At 43.4% G+C, this 16,116-nt stretch overlaps 1 protein-coding gene across 6 annotated transcripts in view; it reads left to right on the top strand.

The window, feature by feature from the left end:
• Nucleotides 1-16,116, top strand: part of LOC129863985 (gamma-aminobutyric acid receptor subunit alpha-3-like) — a 148,846-nt gene that overhangs the window by 113,779 nt on the left and 18,951 nt on the right. For all 6 annotated transcript variants that reach the window (XM_055936489.1, XM_055936486.1, XM_055936487.1 and 3 more), the window contains 3 exons: nt 4,737-4,819; nt 9,356-9,499; nt 11,578-11,730. In XM_055936489.1, the coding sequence (XP_055792464.1) occupies nt 4,737-4,819; nt 9,356-9,499; nt 11,578-11,730 (380 nt within the window). The remainder of the gene's footprint in view (nt 1-4,736; nt 4,820-9,355; nt 9,500-11,577; nt 11,731-16,116) is intronic.

Here is a 16,116-nt window from a genome sequence, read left to right as displayed (position 1 = left end):
GCCCTATCCAAGGTTTCTAAGCAACCAGCCCCTGACATATATTAGCACAATGCATAGAACCACTCTGAGAAGGCCTACTTACCCTACCCTCGCTGAGACTGGATTGTGTGTTTGCAGTCAAGGATTGTGTGTTACCACCATAATTACCACTGTAGTTAGTTACTACCATTTTTACAGCTACCTCTCATTTCAATATGCATATTCCACAATAGGATTTAGCCTAATGTAGCAGTAAATTAATTGTGTGGTGCGAGAGCAGTACTGTGCGTTTCACAGCGTTTCCGCAAGTCATTGTTGATAACGGTAATTACGGAGATCTTCTCTCGAGCTAATTGCCGTACGTTGTTATAACTGTGAGAGCCAGGCATCAGAACCTAAGGAATAACACTGTGGGAAAAAACCTTGGTTGGATAGTAATATGGATAGTAATATTGTAAGCCTTCATTAGGGCTTAAAAGCCAAGGGCAGAGCTGTACAAATATAATGGCTTACCTGATCTTATGACCTATGAGCTCACCACTCGCATAGTCAGACAAAAGCAGAAAGGACACTCTTGTGATGTATACTCTGGTGTGCAGGATATCTGGGATAAGGGTTGCAAAGCTACCGCTAATTTACCAAAGTTACCGGAATATTCAGTAATTTGGGTAATTAACAGCTAATCTATGGCGCAGGATATGGTAACTTTGGTAACTTATACTTCAACATCTTAATTTTTTTAAATTCATATATAGTATCCATTTTTTATATCTGTCCATATTGTCAATGAGTTTCTAGTGAATAGACCATATGGTTCAATAGAAAAGTGCCTAATTAAAAAGAATCTAATCAATAATAGTATTATTTTCCATTAACTCTGCAACTCTTCCAACTATTGACTTTTTCAAAACTGCCACCAGTTGGTGCCAACACATTTACAACAAAGACATATTGACGTACAGTAGTAAAATAAATACAAGTGTGTGAAACATGCTGAAATCCTCATATTAAACACCAATGGTACTTACAAAGTTGATTGTTTATATTTAGGATAATGTTTTGCAGTTTTGTCATAATTTGTTGATGTTATTCACATTTTTAAATCCTCTTATTTGATTAGTTTATGTATTTTACATGTGATAAGGACACGGAGGGCTAGAGATAATTTACAGACACCTGTGATAATCTAAAGTAGCCATAAGTACCCATTAGAAAGTTTCCAGTAATATACTTTAACTTTGCAACCCTATCTAGGAAATGTTATGTTGACCTTGTGGAAAGGTAAATTCTCCATTCTGCTGCATTTGACTGATTGAATGTCTGCTTGGCAGATGCAGCGATCATTCACTAGCCTTCCATAAAATGTACAGCTCTGTTGTAAATGTACAGCTCCCACCCCCTCCTCCTCTCCCAGGGGTGTTTTCCTTCGGAGGAGGTGGAGTAGGTGGAGTACGGTGTCATCATTACAGTAGCGTATGGTCTCACCAGGAATTTCTGTCTTGGAGAGGGAGAGTGAGACTCATTGATCATGATCCAGAGTCCCCAGCAATGATGATAAGTATGATGATGAACGATCCGCCCTGGACCTGAGAGTAGATTTTTCACTCATCACACCGAGGAGGAGGAGGAGGAGGAAGAGGAGGAGGAGGAGGAGGAGGAGGAGGAGGAGGAGGAAGAGGAGAAGGGGGTATATGTGGCTGGCTCTAGCCTTTTGGTGTCCCTAAGCAAAAAAATAAAATGTGGGCCCCCCCCCCCCCCCCCCAATTGATGGTGGATAGAAACATTTGTTTTAAAGTAAATTTCCTGCAATTTTATAACAAATGTCATGGAATTCTACTTACGGTATTTTGCCATCGGGCAGAGAGACATCTTTTCAGTTTTAAAGCTAATTTCCTGCAATTCTACACATTTTGCCATGACTTATGCCATGTTAATGATAACTGAATGATAATGACTAACAAAGTCAATTGAGGCACCCTGGAGGTTTAGATAACTGGCTAGACTAAATTTACCAATCTAAAAATTGTTAGCAGGCACGAGTAAATGAGTGACTGTCAGTGAATGACAAAACGAGAAAAACTGCTGATGCACAACCACATTTCTAACTTACATCTTGTGTATTGTACTATTCTAACTCCAACAGTAATTTGAAACCCAACTGAGTATCTTTTTTTGTTCGTCGCTTATGCCTGGAGCCGACCCTGGGTGTGTGTCTCAGCACCAGACAAAAGTCCAGTGTCAGCTTGTGACGTGACCATTTGTTCTCTGTGAAGTGTATATGTCAAGTTGAAAGCTTATTACAACAAAGAGAGCAGAAGTGATAGATTGGCAGGCAGACTCTGAAAGTCCTCCAGAAGCTGTGAATCACCCAAACAGACCTTTAGCTAGTAATGCAATAGAGTTCCATCAACACAGACTCATCTTCTCCACTGGCCAGATTGATAAGTAATGGGAGAAGTTTTCAGGAGCTGGTGAGGTATGGAGTAGAACTTCAAATAAGGGAGGGTGGGGGTGGGTGGAGTGGAGTGGAACACACACACACTGTGATCGATGCAACTGTTATTCGGGAGGCGGCAACGGGAGAAGGAGGGGTTGGCCCCATGAGGCCATTTTTGCACACACGCACGCGCACACTCAGGAAGGTCATTCATTGTCAGCAGCAAAGTGTTCTTCCTCCAAGTATAGTTAATTTGCAGGCCAAGAACATCATAACCATTATGGTTGAAGGTTACCCAGGGGGTAAGATGCTTTATCTCATTAAACACTTAAGAGTGGTGGTACTGTGTAGACTTTATGACGTCTTGATGGCAGGAGCAGGGGACATTGCTCAAAATCACAGCAGTGTTCTACTAGACTCAAGTGTAGGGAAGTATTTACCAGGATGGAGTTTATTTGGTCACAGGGTTAATTGAATGATTGACCTGCTGCATTTTAATGAAAGTGACGAGGACACAAAATAGAAATCGATGGGTTTTAATAACAATGGTGGGGAATGCATTGGAGCCTGAAAAAATTGGTTTTCTCAGGGTTACTATTCCCCAGAATGCATTGCTGTATATTATATTCCAAAAACAAATTACAGTACAAAACAAGAATCTCTCAATTCATATACATTTTCTGTACATAATGCCTATACCTATGTCATTGCTCAGGAAGAATCATTTTCTGTTTAAAGCAGGCCCCCGTCAAATAAACTATAGACACAGAAAGTGCCATTGCCATTCTGAAGTATGGCAGCCTGTCCACTGACATTGTCTACCATGGTAAAAGTGAGTTAGTAGGGAGAGTGGTATAGTACTGGTGCCGTCATCATGTAATCTGATGTGTGTTGTGAGATGTGATCTCCCAGGCAGATGCCAGTCTCCTCCCATCACTCCTGCCTGATTTGCAGAGCTCCCTCCCTAAGGAGTGGAGTAGGTGTGTCGAGGGTCAGCGGGTTAATATCTAATCAACTGGATAAGGTCTCCAGAGCAGTCTGGCTGGCTGGCTTGTTGGCTGCTACAGAGGTCTCCAGAGCAGTCTGGCTGGCTGGTCCAGAGGTCTCCAGAGCAGTCTGTCTGGCTTGTCCACAAGTCTCCAGAGCAGTCTGGCTGGCTGGCCCAGAGGTCTCCAGAGCAGTCTGTCTGGCTGGTCCACAGGTCTCCAGAGCAGTCTGTCTGGCTGGCCCAGAGGTCTCCAGAGCAGTCTGGCTGGCTGGTCCACAGGTCTCCAGAGCAGTCTGTCTGGCTGGCCCAGAGGTCTCCAGAGCAGTCTGGCTGGCTGGTCCACAGGTCTCCAGAGCAGTCTGACTGGCTGGTCCACAGGTCTCCAGAGCAGTCTGACTGGCTGGTCCACAGGTCTCCAGAGCAGTCTGACTGGCTGGTCCACAGGTCTCCAGAGCAGTCTGACTGGCTCGTCCACAGGTCTCCAGAGCAGTCTGTCTGGCTGGTCCACAGGTCTCCAGAGCAGTCTGACTGGCTGGTCCACAGGTCTCCAGAGCAGTCTGACTGGCTGGTCCACAGGTCTCCAGAGCAGTCTGGCTGGCTGGCCCACAGGTCTCCAGAGCAGTCTGTCTGGCTGGTCCACAGGTCTCCAGAGCAGTCTGTCTGGCTGACTAGCTGGGTGATGGGCCCTACTGGTGGATGGAGGGAGTTGGAGCTTTGAGCTCCGCTAATGGGAAAACAGACAAATCACTGGCAACCCAGACACCGCAGCCCTCAGCAGACACATTGATGTCCAGACGCACTACAGTACGTGACTGCAAATGCTGACTGTTCCCCTCTCACATCGCCCCTCATCCCCCTTCCCTCCCCTCCATTCTCTTTTCAACAAAACCCAAATGTCAGGTCAGTCTCAGAACTGTAGATTATCTCTGGCGCACCACAATATTCCCCTGCCATCAGGGGCAGGACAACCTTGGGTGGCCCAAAGGAGACGTGGGGTATACTTACTGTATTCAGATACAGAGGAAAATGACTAAGGGCCTGTCATTCATGTTTCTATTGCTGCTCTGGGTGACAGGATGAAAGTCTAATGGTGCAGAATGGTGTGCAGTAAAAGTTATTGAAGTAGGCGTCCAGTGTCGAGCCACTGCTTTGCCCTTTAGAAAGATACTGAACAGGATCTGGCAAATGAAAAGGATGTCTCAACATATAAAGCGTTAACATACAGTATGTGTTGCTACCATGTGACAGGTGTCATGGGGGGTTTAAGAATAGTTTATATATTCCAGCCTGTCCACTGACATGTCCTTGTTGTTTTTCTCCCTCTCTGACCAGGCTAACCATCCACGCTGAGTGTCCCATGCACTTGGAGGATTTCCCCATGGATACACATGCCTGCCCTTTGAAGTTTGGGAGCTGTAAGTCTCTCTAGATATACATCTGATTCTGGTCCATATAGCTGACATCACAGAAATAGAGGTCATAGAGCAAAATCAAATCAAATTTGATTTGTCACATGTGCCGAATTCAACAGGTGTAGACCTTACCACGAAATGCTTACTTACAAGCCCTTAACCAAAAACACAGTTCACAAAACTGTAAAAAGTAAAACATTTAATAAAAAGTAACTAAATAAAATAACAATACCGAGGCTATATACAGACATATACATGTTAAACAATGGTCTGTTGTTCTCTACCATATCAATCAAAGGTTTAAATCCATTTAATCTGTCCGCAGCCTTGGACCGTGTGAATTGCATGTGGAGTGTAATAGACATCTTGTCCATTAGTTCTATCTCCATCCCTGCTGCTTACGGGTTCTTTTGAAGATGCAGAACTTTTTGTGGAAGGCACTACACAGCGCACAGATCCCCTCGTGCACTCAACGTCGTCGAGATTTGTCGAGTTTCCTTGTAGGCAGGCTATTTTGCGGGGAAAACTATGTCAAACTCATTTAGCCCTGGAGGACGCGTTTGGTCTTTAATGAGGTCCGGAGGGCTGCACTGAATTTTCATTATATGCCTTTGTCGTACAAATTTGCAAAAAATAGTCTTCTATCCATCGTTTTTAAAATGTTCGGTGCTCCCTGACTGTCTAGCTTTCATTTTACAAATTATTATCGAGCTGGACACAGTCAAGAAACTGTATGTATGTAGATCCATTACCCACGGGACGTATTTTTGACAACCCTGCTCTAAGTCGTACGTTTCACAGCATATAGAACAGGGAGAGGTTATTTTATAAGTTATTGTTCCTAGAAATAAGAACTCTGTCAATGACATATTAAAGGTCAGAGTGTCTCAGAGCTGGCCAGGGCGTTGTGAATAAAACATCAGGCGGACAATAAAACAAAAGGAGCCCTTTCATGGCCGTTGCTTCCTTCAGCGAGCAGGGCTCTTATTGGCAGACTGTCACAATGCCCCCTTCGGCACGGCTCCTCTTCTGATCTGGATTTATATCAACAGAAATCTGCTGCAAAGCCCAGGAACAATCGTCTCCTTAATGCAACGGCACACGGTTGGCAAGTAATTAGCGGCTTTTGTTGAGGCCTGACGTGCTACAGGCAATCTGCTGCAGCACTGTGCGCCGCTCGCCCCAATCACCGCTATTTTACATGACATTTATTTTCATTGGAAATGGCACAGCAATCACAAACATAATGTAGATGCCTTTTATTCTCCCTCCCTGCGAGCTCTGAACCTCTCAGGGTTTCACATTCTGAATATAAGCTAAAGAGAGCCAGGGTTTGTTTTGTCCCTGGAGATATAAAATAATTTGGCTGTAGATTTATGATGCTATGTTGTTCATAAAGGGGATCTCCGAGCCAGACAGGTTGCTGTAACAGAACAAGGCAGATGTACCTAAAGTACAACATTTAGATGCAGTTTTGCTCATTCAAATATTCTATCGTTTTTTTATCATGGGATCAGTAATATGCCGCCCCAATCATGCTTTTTTGTTCTGGATTTTAGTGAGCAGCAATATATATGTGTGCTGCATTATCCTTACAACTGGTTATGGAGACTTGTATCCTCGACTTTATGCAGACATGAAATTCGGCATGTACGTCATGCGCAGATTCAGAGACAATGGACATCCAGAGAGAATTGACATCCTCACTCTCCTACTTTCTGAGCATAAGTATAGTGAATGATTTCAAAGCCTTGGATAGTGGGCCGAATCTTTACTGTGCAATGAAAGTGTTTGACATAGTTGACCTTCTCTGCTGAGCGGAGCTGAGAGTCTGACCACACTGAGTAGATGGAGACATAGAACACACACGATGACAGAATAATACCCTTCATTACCAATTACAATTGTTGTAGATGAAGAGGCATTCAAGTAGATGCATTAACTATTTTTATTAATGATCTCCCATGAGTATAAAACAATAATTTCTCTGTGGCTATCAACATTTAATTAGCAAACCTCAGGCTGATGTGTGAATGATGATGTTATTGGTGCTCAGCTGGGGGTTTTCACCATCCTCCATCTGCTCTTCTTCTGCAATGTTTGTGCCTGTGTGTGTGCGTGTGTGCGTGTGTGCGTGTGTGCGGGTGCGTGTGCGTGTGCGTGTGCGTGTGCGTGTGCGTGTGCGTGTGCGTGTGCGTGTGCGTGTGCGTGTGCGTGTGTGTGTGTGTGTGTGTGTGTGTGTGTGTGTGTGTGTGTGTGTGTGTGTGTGTGTGTGTGACTGTGTCTTTAAATGCTTTTTAAGCTCCTTTCCCAAAGTTTGACCTTGTGGACTTTAAGCCCCATTTTTGACATCATTCCTTGTGCTGATGTACCTTCAGTTCAAGGTGCCAAATGTATAAACGAATCAAAACACATGGCCGCCTGCTTTTATTAACCTGTCTAGGATCAGCGTGGCGCTAGCGGCACACCCCCCCCCCCCCCCCCCCCCCACTGAAAAACCAGTGCCGCGAAATTCAAAAAAAATTTTTTTTTTAAATATTTAACTTTCACACATTAAAGTCCAATACAGCTAATGAAAGACACAGATCTTGTGAATCCAGTCAACATTTCCGATTTTTAAAATGTTTTACAGGGAAGACACAATATGTAAAGATGTACATCTATTACCTAAAAATACATTAGCATAATCCACCATCTTTTATTTGTCCACCAACACCAGTAGCCATCACCAATTCGGCTAAACTAAGATATTTATAGCCCCTAACCAACAAAAAAACTCATTAGATGACAGTCTGATAACATATTTATGGTATGGGATAGGTTTTGTTAGAAAAAAGTGCATATTTCAGGTAGATGGCATAGTTTACAATTGCACCCACCATCACAAATGGACTAGAATAATTACAATGAGCAACGTGTTTACCTAACTACTAATCATCAAACATTTCGTAAAAATACACAGCATACACGAATCGAAAGACACAGATCCTGTGAATACAGACAATATTTCAGATTTTCTAAGTGTCTTACAGCGAAAACACAATAAATCGTTATATTAGCTTAGCACATAGCAATTAGCAGCCCAGCATTGATTCTAGCCAAAGTGAGCGATAAAAGTCAACATCGCCAAAAGATATTAATTTTTTCACTAACCTTCTCAGAATTCTTCCGATGACACTCCTGTAACATCACATTACAACATGCATATACAGTTTGATCGAAAATGTTTATATTTAGCCACCAAAATCATGGTTAGACAATGTGAAATGTAGACAAGCTGGTAAAGAAAAAGTCCTTGCGCCACTTAGACAGTGATCTACTCTTATACATAAATACTCATAAACGTGACTAAAAAATATAGGGTGGACAGGGATTGATAGACAATTTAATTCTTAATACAATTGCGTTATTACATTTTTTTATTTATCCTTACTTTTCAATACAGTTTGCGCCAAAAAACATGGCGTCCTAAGCCACTAAAATGTTTCGACAGAAACACGATTTATCATAATAAAAATGTCCTACCTTGAGCTGTTCTTCCATCAGTATCTTGGGCAAAGGATCCTTTCTTGGGAGAAATCGTCTTTTGGTGGAAAGCTGTCCTCTTGCCATGTGGAAATGTCAACTGCGTTCGGGATGAACTGAAAAGCGTGCCCAACTTTTCACATCGTTGCAAAAATAAATGTCCCAAAATCGCACTAAACGGATATAAATTGCTATAAAACGCTTTAAATTAACTACCTTATGATGTTTTTAACTCCTATAACGAGTGAAAAGATGACCGGAGAAATATAACAGGCTAAACTAACGCTTGGAACAGGTGCGCGCCGGTGTCCTCTAGGCTCATGACGCAGCTCCCAAAGAATGACTAGCTTCAGGGTTTTTTCATTTGTAGGGCCTGTGAACGCGCAATCGACCCCGTTGGAATCGTCATCACGTAAAGGCATCCAGGGGAAGACGTAAGAAGTGTCCGTATAGTCATAGCAACGACAGTGCCCTTATAACTGACTTCAGAAGAGTGGCCAACATTTCTCAAATCTGACTCCATGTCAGGGAAATTGCTGTAGAATGGGCTCTGTTCCACTTAGAGACAAAATTTCAACTCCTATAGAAACTATAGACTGTTTTCTATCCAATAATAATAATAATATGCATATTGTACGATCAAGGATTTTGTGGGAAGCCGTTTAAAAAATTAGCCAAATTAGCATAAATAGTCTAAACAGCGCCCCCATCCCCAACAGGTTTAAACTCTAATTCAAATAGACTTCATTGATATGCATTTACTCAGGTCGATGCCACACCCTTTCTTATTACCATTGATTTGCCATCATCAGAATCAGCCAATTGTAGCACTGCTGCATTATTCACTCTACATGGAAACTGACATGTACTACTCTCATTATTTGTCACTTCCTCTACCGGTCTCTCCCTCTCTCTCTCTCTCTCTCTCTCTCTCTCTCTCTCTCTCTCTCTCTCTCTCTCTCTCTCTCTCTCTCTCTCTCTCTCTCTCTCTCTCTCTCTCTCTCTCTCTCTCAGATGCGTATACAAACAATGAGGTTGTCTATCTCTGGACCAAAGGAGATGAGGACTCTGTAGTCGTAGCAGATGATGGGTCAAGGCTAAACCAGTATGACCTACTGGGCCACGTTATTGGGAAAGAATCTATGATTTCCAGCACAGGTAGCCCCTACAACATGTCTGCCACTCAAATGAACATGCAGTTCCAGCACAGGTTCTATTATACCATATGATCAAGTCATTAACACTGAGATAACATCAGAACAAAGGTGTTCACTAATGGAACATCTGCTTTAAATTTCTCACGAAAACCTCTCTTTTCAGCTCCTGGCTTGCAAGACAATTTGGATTAATTCATTTCTCTCCTTTTTCCTTTGTACACCATTGGCATATACTTACAGATTCTATTTGTGTCTTTTTGTAAAGTTATTTATCTGAGCTGTTCTTCAAGCGGCTGCCTCATCGATTTGTCTCTGCTAGTATTATTGGGGTCAGTGTGGTCTCACCACTGAAAGGAAGACTTGCTGAGTTTGGGGAAAGGACGTAAACACTGATTTCTTATAGGCTGGTGGAGAAATACTGACAAACTCTCCTGTTATCCAACACTACATCTGTGAACAAAATGGAAAATGTGTAAATGCAGGGTAGATGAAGAAGAAGAGGAATCTTTGTGGCGGCTCCCATTTCCATGTTATTTGGAAGAACACACAGGCTCTGATTTCAGATTGAAACACACATTGATCTGCCCAGTTTCAGCAAGTCTTTTTTTAAATGGTAGCCAAGAGTAAAACTATTCAACTTGTTCAGTAGTAAGATAACTATTCAGCAGTAGTAGAAAGATAAGGAGCCTTGGAGCAGAAGGGAGAACGCTACTTTTCCTCTGATTGAGCTCTGGTCTGAAAGCCATTTGAATTGGCACTGAATTATAGGACACTCTGTCAGCCAGCACTGTTGATCAGCCATTCATTTGATCTTAAATTCTGATTGCTAAAGCTGCTGCAAAATCCCTTTATCTACAACACCCACAATAGTGAGTTTTTGTTCTCTCACTTTCCTCTTGGGAGAGTGTCAACCTGTTTTTACCAGGCAGAGACAGCTATTCAAATTAGGGAAGCTATTCAAGTGTCTTGCTCTCAAGGAGACAGGTCTCTGTGAGATAAAGATGGTGTCTAACCTCTATTTAGTCACTGTGATGCACTAGGGCACTTTGTCTCACTTCTCTCATTGTCTCAGTTTGGTTGCATGGTTGCAGTGATAGAGGCAGGCATGGTGAGGCAGATGGGGACTGAGGAGGGTTGTCCTATAGAGTAAGGGACACCTGAGGTGTGGTAGAACCGTCCTTTGTGTATATTCACTGTAACACCACATGGACTCCTCATACTGACTCACATCACTGACTCACATCACTGACTCGCATCACTGACTGACATCACTGGCCTCAACAACTCAACACGAGATATATCTCAATTAATCTTGTACCACAGAGTGTTCTCAGTATCTGCTGTACGTACTGGACATACAGGCTTGAGGATAGGGAATATCTGTCGTCTTAGCACTGTTTAATTTTCCTGTCTTCCCATGTCAACAAACATAGTGGTATGTGTGTCACCTTTACTCAGCACATAAGAGTGTGTCTGTCATCCAGGAAATGGATTCTCAGCACATTGGGGGCTGTGGATCATGTGGTGCAGGATATGTTTTTAAAACACAGTTGATCATACTTTATCACATATTTATTTTCCTGAACCCACACAGTGCTGCTCTCAGCCTCTCACACATACCAGCACCAGCACTTGTTTGTCAGCGTATTACCGATGCCACTGCAGCCAGCTCTCCTCTCCTCCTAACCCTAACCCTTCCGGTCAATAGATCTAATCCAGACCAACAGTGGAGGGAAAACCAATCTCTGCCTTTAACAACCAGACACTGTGATAAACAAGCGATCAGTTAACCTCCACTCTCACAAACATATACTCTGCTTCCCACAGGATCCCAGTGCTGTGCTTGCATGCATGTGGCTGTATTAACACGATTCCAGTGCTGTGCTAGCATGCATGTGGCTTTATTAACACAATTCCAGTGCTGTGCTAGCATGCATGCATGTTGTATTAACTTTCATAAATATAGTTCTGAATATTTCAGCAGAGTCCTTGTGTTTGTCTGGACTGAACATGAGCTATATTAATAATTCATGTCCTCTGCATCTCTCTCTCGTTCTCTGTCTCTCCCCCCCTCCTCAGGAGAATATGTAGTGATGACAACGTATTTCCATTTGAAAAGGAAAATTGGCTATTTTGTGATTCAAACCTACCTTCCGTGCATCATGACTGTCATCCTGTCTCAGGTCTCCTTCTGGCTAAACAGAGAGTCGGTTCCCGCCCGCACTGTGTTCGGTGAGTGTCTTCCCCTATCTCCTTAACCCCAAAATGCACTTAATAAGTAATTTAACCATTATGACAATTTGGAGTGTGGCAACAATGGAGCTGTTGTTTAAATTATGAAGCTACATCAAAACAAGTGTGCAGCAGCGGCAGCTTACGCATTTGTGGAGCAGCTTTTGTTCACATCATCAGATGCATTCAGTAAATTGGCGTGCCAGGGGAGGGTAGACATAGTTCATCTTTCCGAAGTTGTGGTTCACACGGTGAAGTGTAAAAAGCAGCTTGGTGCCCATGTTGGCTTTGCTGGGCCCTGGACAGTGATGAATTTGGGTTTAAAACTGTGCTTGGATCACAGGATTGACCTGTAATTAACTTGGCCACCATAAAACCACCTAATTAATTACAGATTAACGCAAGCAAACTTGGAAAGGAATTAAGTAGGAGAAAGTGAGGCCGTTCACCTCCGGGGACAGAGTGATAAGAGTGCTGCAGTGGCATCTCTCGGCGGGGTATTGAACGTGCTTTGCAGAAAGTTTAAACTGGACAAGTTTTAAGAGATTATTGCTTATTGAGCTCTTGCTAACTTTGGCACGGTGTCTGGCTTTGTCAACACTTTTTGTGGGGCAGACGTATCAGATGCAAAGCACAGCTGATCCTGCCAGCATCGCTATGGAGACTTAGAAAGGGTGAGATCCTGCTTCCTCTGTGATGGGTCAGAATGAAAGATGAGCTCTGACAATTTGAGTTGGTAGACTAGAAAGCAACGGCAGCCCATTCAGGCTTAGGGGAAATGATAGTAACAGACAAGTTGTGCTCAGTCCTCCAAAAGCAGCGTCAAGGTAAATAATGAAAACAGTCAAACGTCAAGTTGGAGAAAGCATTTCCTAATATAGGACTAAAACTTTAATTAAAACGACAGCTGAAGGCCAAGAAACTTCAAGAAAAGTAAGTATTGTATGGTCTCCTGACACATATAGCATTATTGTAGGCTGGCAGTAAAACACTTTGCTTTCAAATTACTCAGAAGATCTGGTATAGACATTTAGTCTGATAGTGTTGTTACAGTTCAGACTAGCTAGTGCATGTGAGTCACTAACACACCTAGAAATGTATCTGTGTTCAAATCATACAGCTTGGACGTTTGACCACTAACAGTTCTGGAAACATGACTAGTTGGGGAAATCGGAGTAATTGAAAAACATTAATCTCACTACCTAGTGCCTCTCATGTAAAGAAGTCAAGCAGCATATGTTTATTTTACCCAGTTTACCCCACACTATTCCCCCTCCTCTCTCCTCGGTCATGGATACCCACGGCTTCGCCTCTCAGCCTGCCATGAGAAGAGTGTCATGGCAACCCAAAGTGCCTCCCCCAGCAGAGAGAGCAGACCTCTGTTGGGCGGTTAATTAGTGTTTCAGAACAGGGCAGGGCATGCTGCGGAGCACAGTGGAGAAATACACTTGCTAGCCGCCTTGATTTGTTTGGATTTGCTTTGCACATAAGGTGCAAGGAATTCACATTCTTACAGCCATGCAGAAATGATCTGGTATTTTTCTCTGGCACAATTTTTTAATTTTTTATTTCACCTTTATTTAACCAGGTAGGCAAGTTGAGAACAAGTTCTCATTTACAATTGCGACCTGGCCAAGATAAAGCAAAGCAGTTCGACACATACAACAACACAGAGTTACACATGGAGTAAAACAAACATACAGTCAATAATACAGTAGAAAAATAAGTCTATATACAATGTGAGCAAATTAAGTGAGATAAGGGAGGTAAAGGCAAAAAAAGGCCATGGTGGCGAAGTAAATACAATATAGCAAGTAAAACCCTGGAATGGTAGATTTGCAGTGGAAGAATGTGCAAAGTATAGATAGAAATAATGGGGTGCAAAGGAGCAAAATAAATAAATAAATACAGTATGGGGAGAGGTAGTTGTTTGGGCTAAATTATAGATGGGCTATGTACAGGTGCAGTAACCTGTGAGCTGCTCTGACAGCTGGTGCTTAAAGCTAGTGAGGGAGTGTAACGGCTTTCCTCTTCCTCTTCATCAGAAGAGGAGGAACATGGATTGAACCAAGGCGCAGCGGAGTTTGTCGACATGATTTATTAAAGAAAAACACGAACTCGACTAATACACTAACAAAACAAATAAACGGTGTAGACAGACCTAGACGACGAACTTACATAAAACATGAAGAACGCACGAATAGAGAAAATAGGCTACACAAATGAACGATGAACAAAACCGAAACAGTCCCGCGTGGTGTACAGACACAGACACAGAAGACAATCACCCACCACCAACACTGTGAAAACACCTACCTAAATATGACTCTTAATTAGAGGAACGCCAAACACCTGCCTCTAATTAAGAGCCATACCAGGCAACCCATAAACCAACATAGAAACAGAAAACATAGAATGCCCGCCCAAACTCACGTCCTGACCAACTAACACATATAACAAACTAACAGAAATAGGTCAGGAACGTGACAGGGAGATACGTGTTTCCAGTTTCAGAGATTTTTGTAGTTTGTTCCAGTCATTGGCAGCAGAGAACTGGAAGGAGAGGCGGCCAAAAGAAAGAATTGGTTTTGGGGGTGACCAGAGAGATATGCCTGCTGGAACGTGTGCTACAGGTGGGTGCTGCTATGGTGACCAGCGAGCTGAGATAAGGGGGGACTTTACCTAGCAGGGTCTTGTAGATGACCTGGAGCCAGTGGGTTTGGCGACGAGTATGAAGCGAGGGCCAGCCAACGAGAGCGTACAGGTCGCAGTGGTGGGTAGTATATGGGGCTTTGGTGACAAAACGGATGGCACTGTGATAGACTGCATCCAATTTATTGAGTAGGGTATTGGAGGCTATTTTGTAAATGCCATTGCCGAAGTCGAGGGTCGGTAGGATGGTCAGTTTTACGAGGGTATGTTTGGCAGCATGAGTGAAGGATGCTTTGTTGCGAAATAGGAAGCCAATTCTAGATTTAACTTTGGATTGGAGATGTTTGATGTGAGTCTGGAAGGAGAGTTTACAGTCTAACCAGACACCTAGGTATTTGTAGTTGTCCTCATATTCTAAGTCAGAACCGTCCAGAGTAGTGATGTTGGACAGGCGGGCAGGTGCAGGCAGCGATCGGTTGAAGAGCATGCATTTAGTTTTACTTGTATTTAAGAGCAATTGGAGGCCACGGAAGGAGAGTTGTATTGCATTGAAGCTCGTCTGGAGGGTTGTTAACACAGTGTCCAAAGAAGGGCCAGAAGTATATAGAATGGTGACGTCTGCGTAGAGGTGGATCAGAGACTCACCAGCAGCAAGAGCGACATCATTGATGTATACAGAGAAGAGAGTCGGTCCAAGAATTGAACCCTGTGGCACCCCCATAGAGACTGCCAGCGGCCCGGACAACAGGCCCTCCGATTTGACACACGGAACTCTATCAGAGAAGTAGTTGGTGAACCAGGCGAGGCAATCATTTGAGAAACCAAGGCTATCGAGTCTGCCGATGAGGATGTGGTGATTGACAGAGTCGAAAGCCTTGGCCAGGTCAATGAATACGACTGCACAGTATTGTTTCTTATCGATGGTGGTTAGGATATTGTTTAGGACCTTGAGCGTGGCTGAGGTGCACCCATGACCAGCTCTGAAACCAGATTGCATAGCGGAGAAGGTATGGTGGGATTCGAAATGGTCGGTAATCTGTTTGTTGACTTGGCTTTCGAAGACCTTAGAAAGGCAGGGTAGGATAGATATAGGTCTGTAGCAATTTGGGTCAAGAGTGTCCACCCCTTTGAAGAGGGGGATGACCGCAGCTGCTTTCCAATCTCTGGGAAAGATTGGCCACATACATTTTCTCCATTATCTCTGTCCCATCTTCCTGTCATGAAGGAGGGGCCCTCATCCCACCTCTATGACTATCTCCCTTGTAAAACAAAGGCCTTTCATTGCCAAGAAAAGTCACAGTAAGAAGCTGTTGTTTGTGAAAGGGTTGACAGAATGTATTTCTTCATGTGTTCTAATGGAGGTTCGGTTGAAACAAGGCCAAGGCCATTGGGAACCGTTCAGCAAACACTGCAGTATGTGACTTCTGCTGCGATGTTAAGCTTATGCACTGAAGAAGTGTTTGTTGGGTACACAGAATGAACAAACTCTCACTTGTAAGGGAGGTGCATGAAGGCACAACATTGTTTAAGAGACGGGTGTGGAATTGACGAAAATGAGAATGGCCTCAGGGAAGAAGACTGATGAAGCGTTCCGGTAAACAGGTGTCCTAGTAGGAGAGATGTTTGTTCTGCAGCATAGTTAAGCTGCAGGCCTACAGGTGCTCCCCATCACAGTCTCTCTCTCCTGGTTGGTCAGGAGCTGGAAAGCCGTTTCAGATTCAGACTACCCTCCCT

This window comes from Salvelinus fontinalis, chromosome 10 (assembly GCF_029448725.1).
Source record: "Salvelinus fontinalis isolate EN_2023a chromosome 10, ASM2944872v1, whole genome shotgun sequence".
In the NCBI taxonomy this organism is placed as follows: domain Eukaryota; kingdom Metazoa; phylum Chordata; class Actinopteri; order Salmoniformes; family Salmonidae; genus Salvelinus; species Salvelinus fontinalis.
Note: the sequence above shows the minus strand (reverse complement) of the source record. Positions and strands in the feature narration are given on the sequence as shown.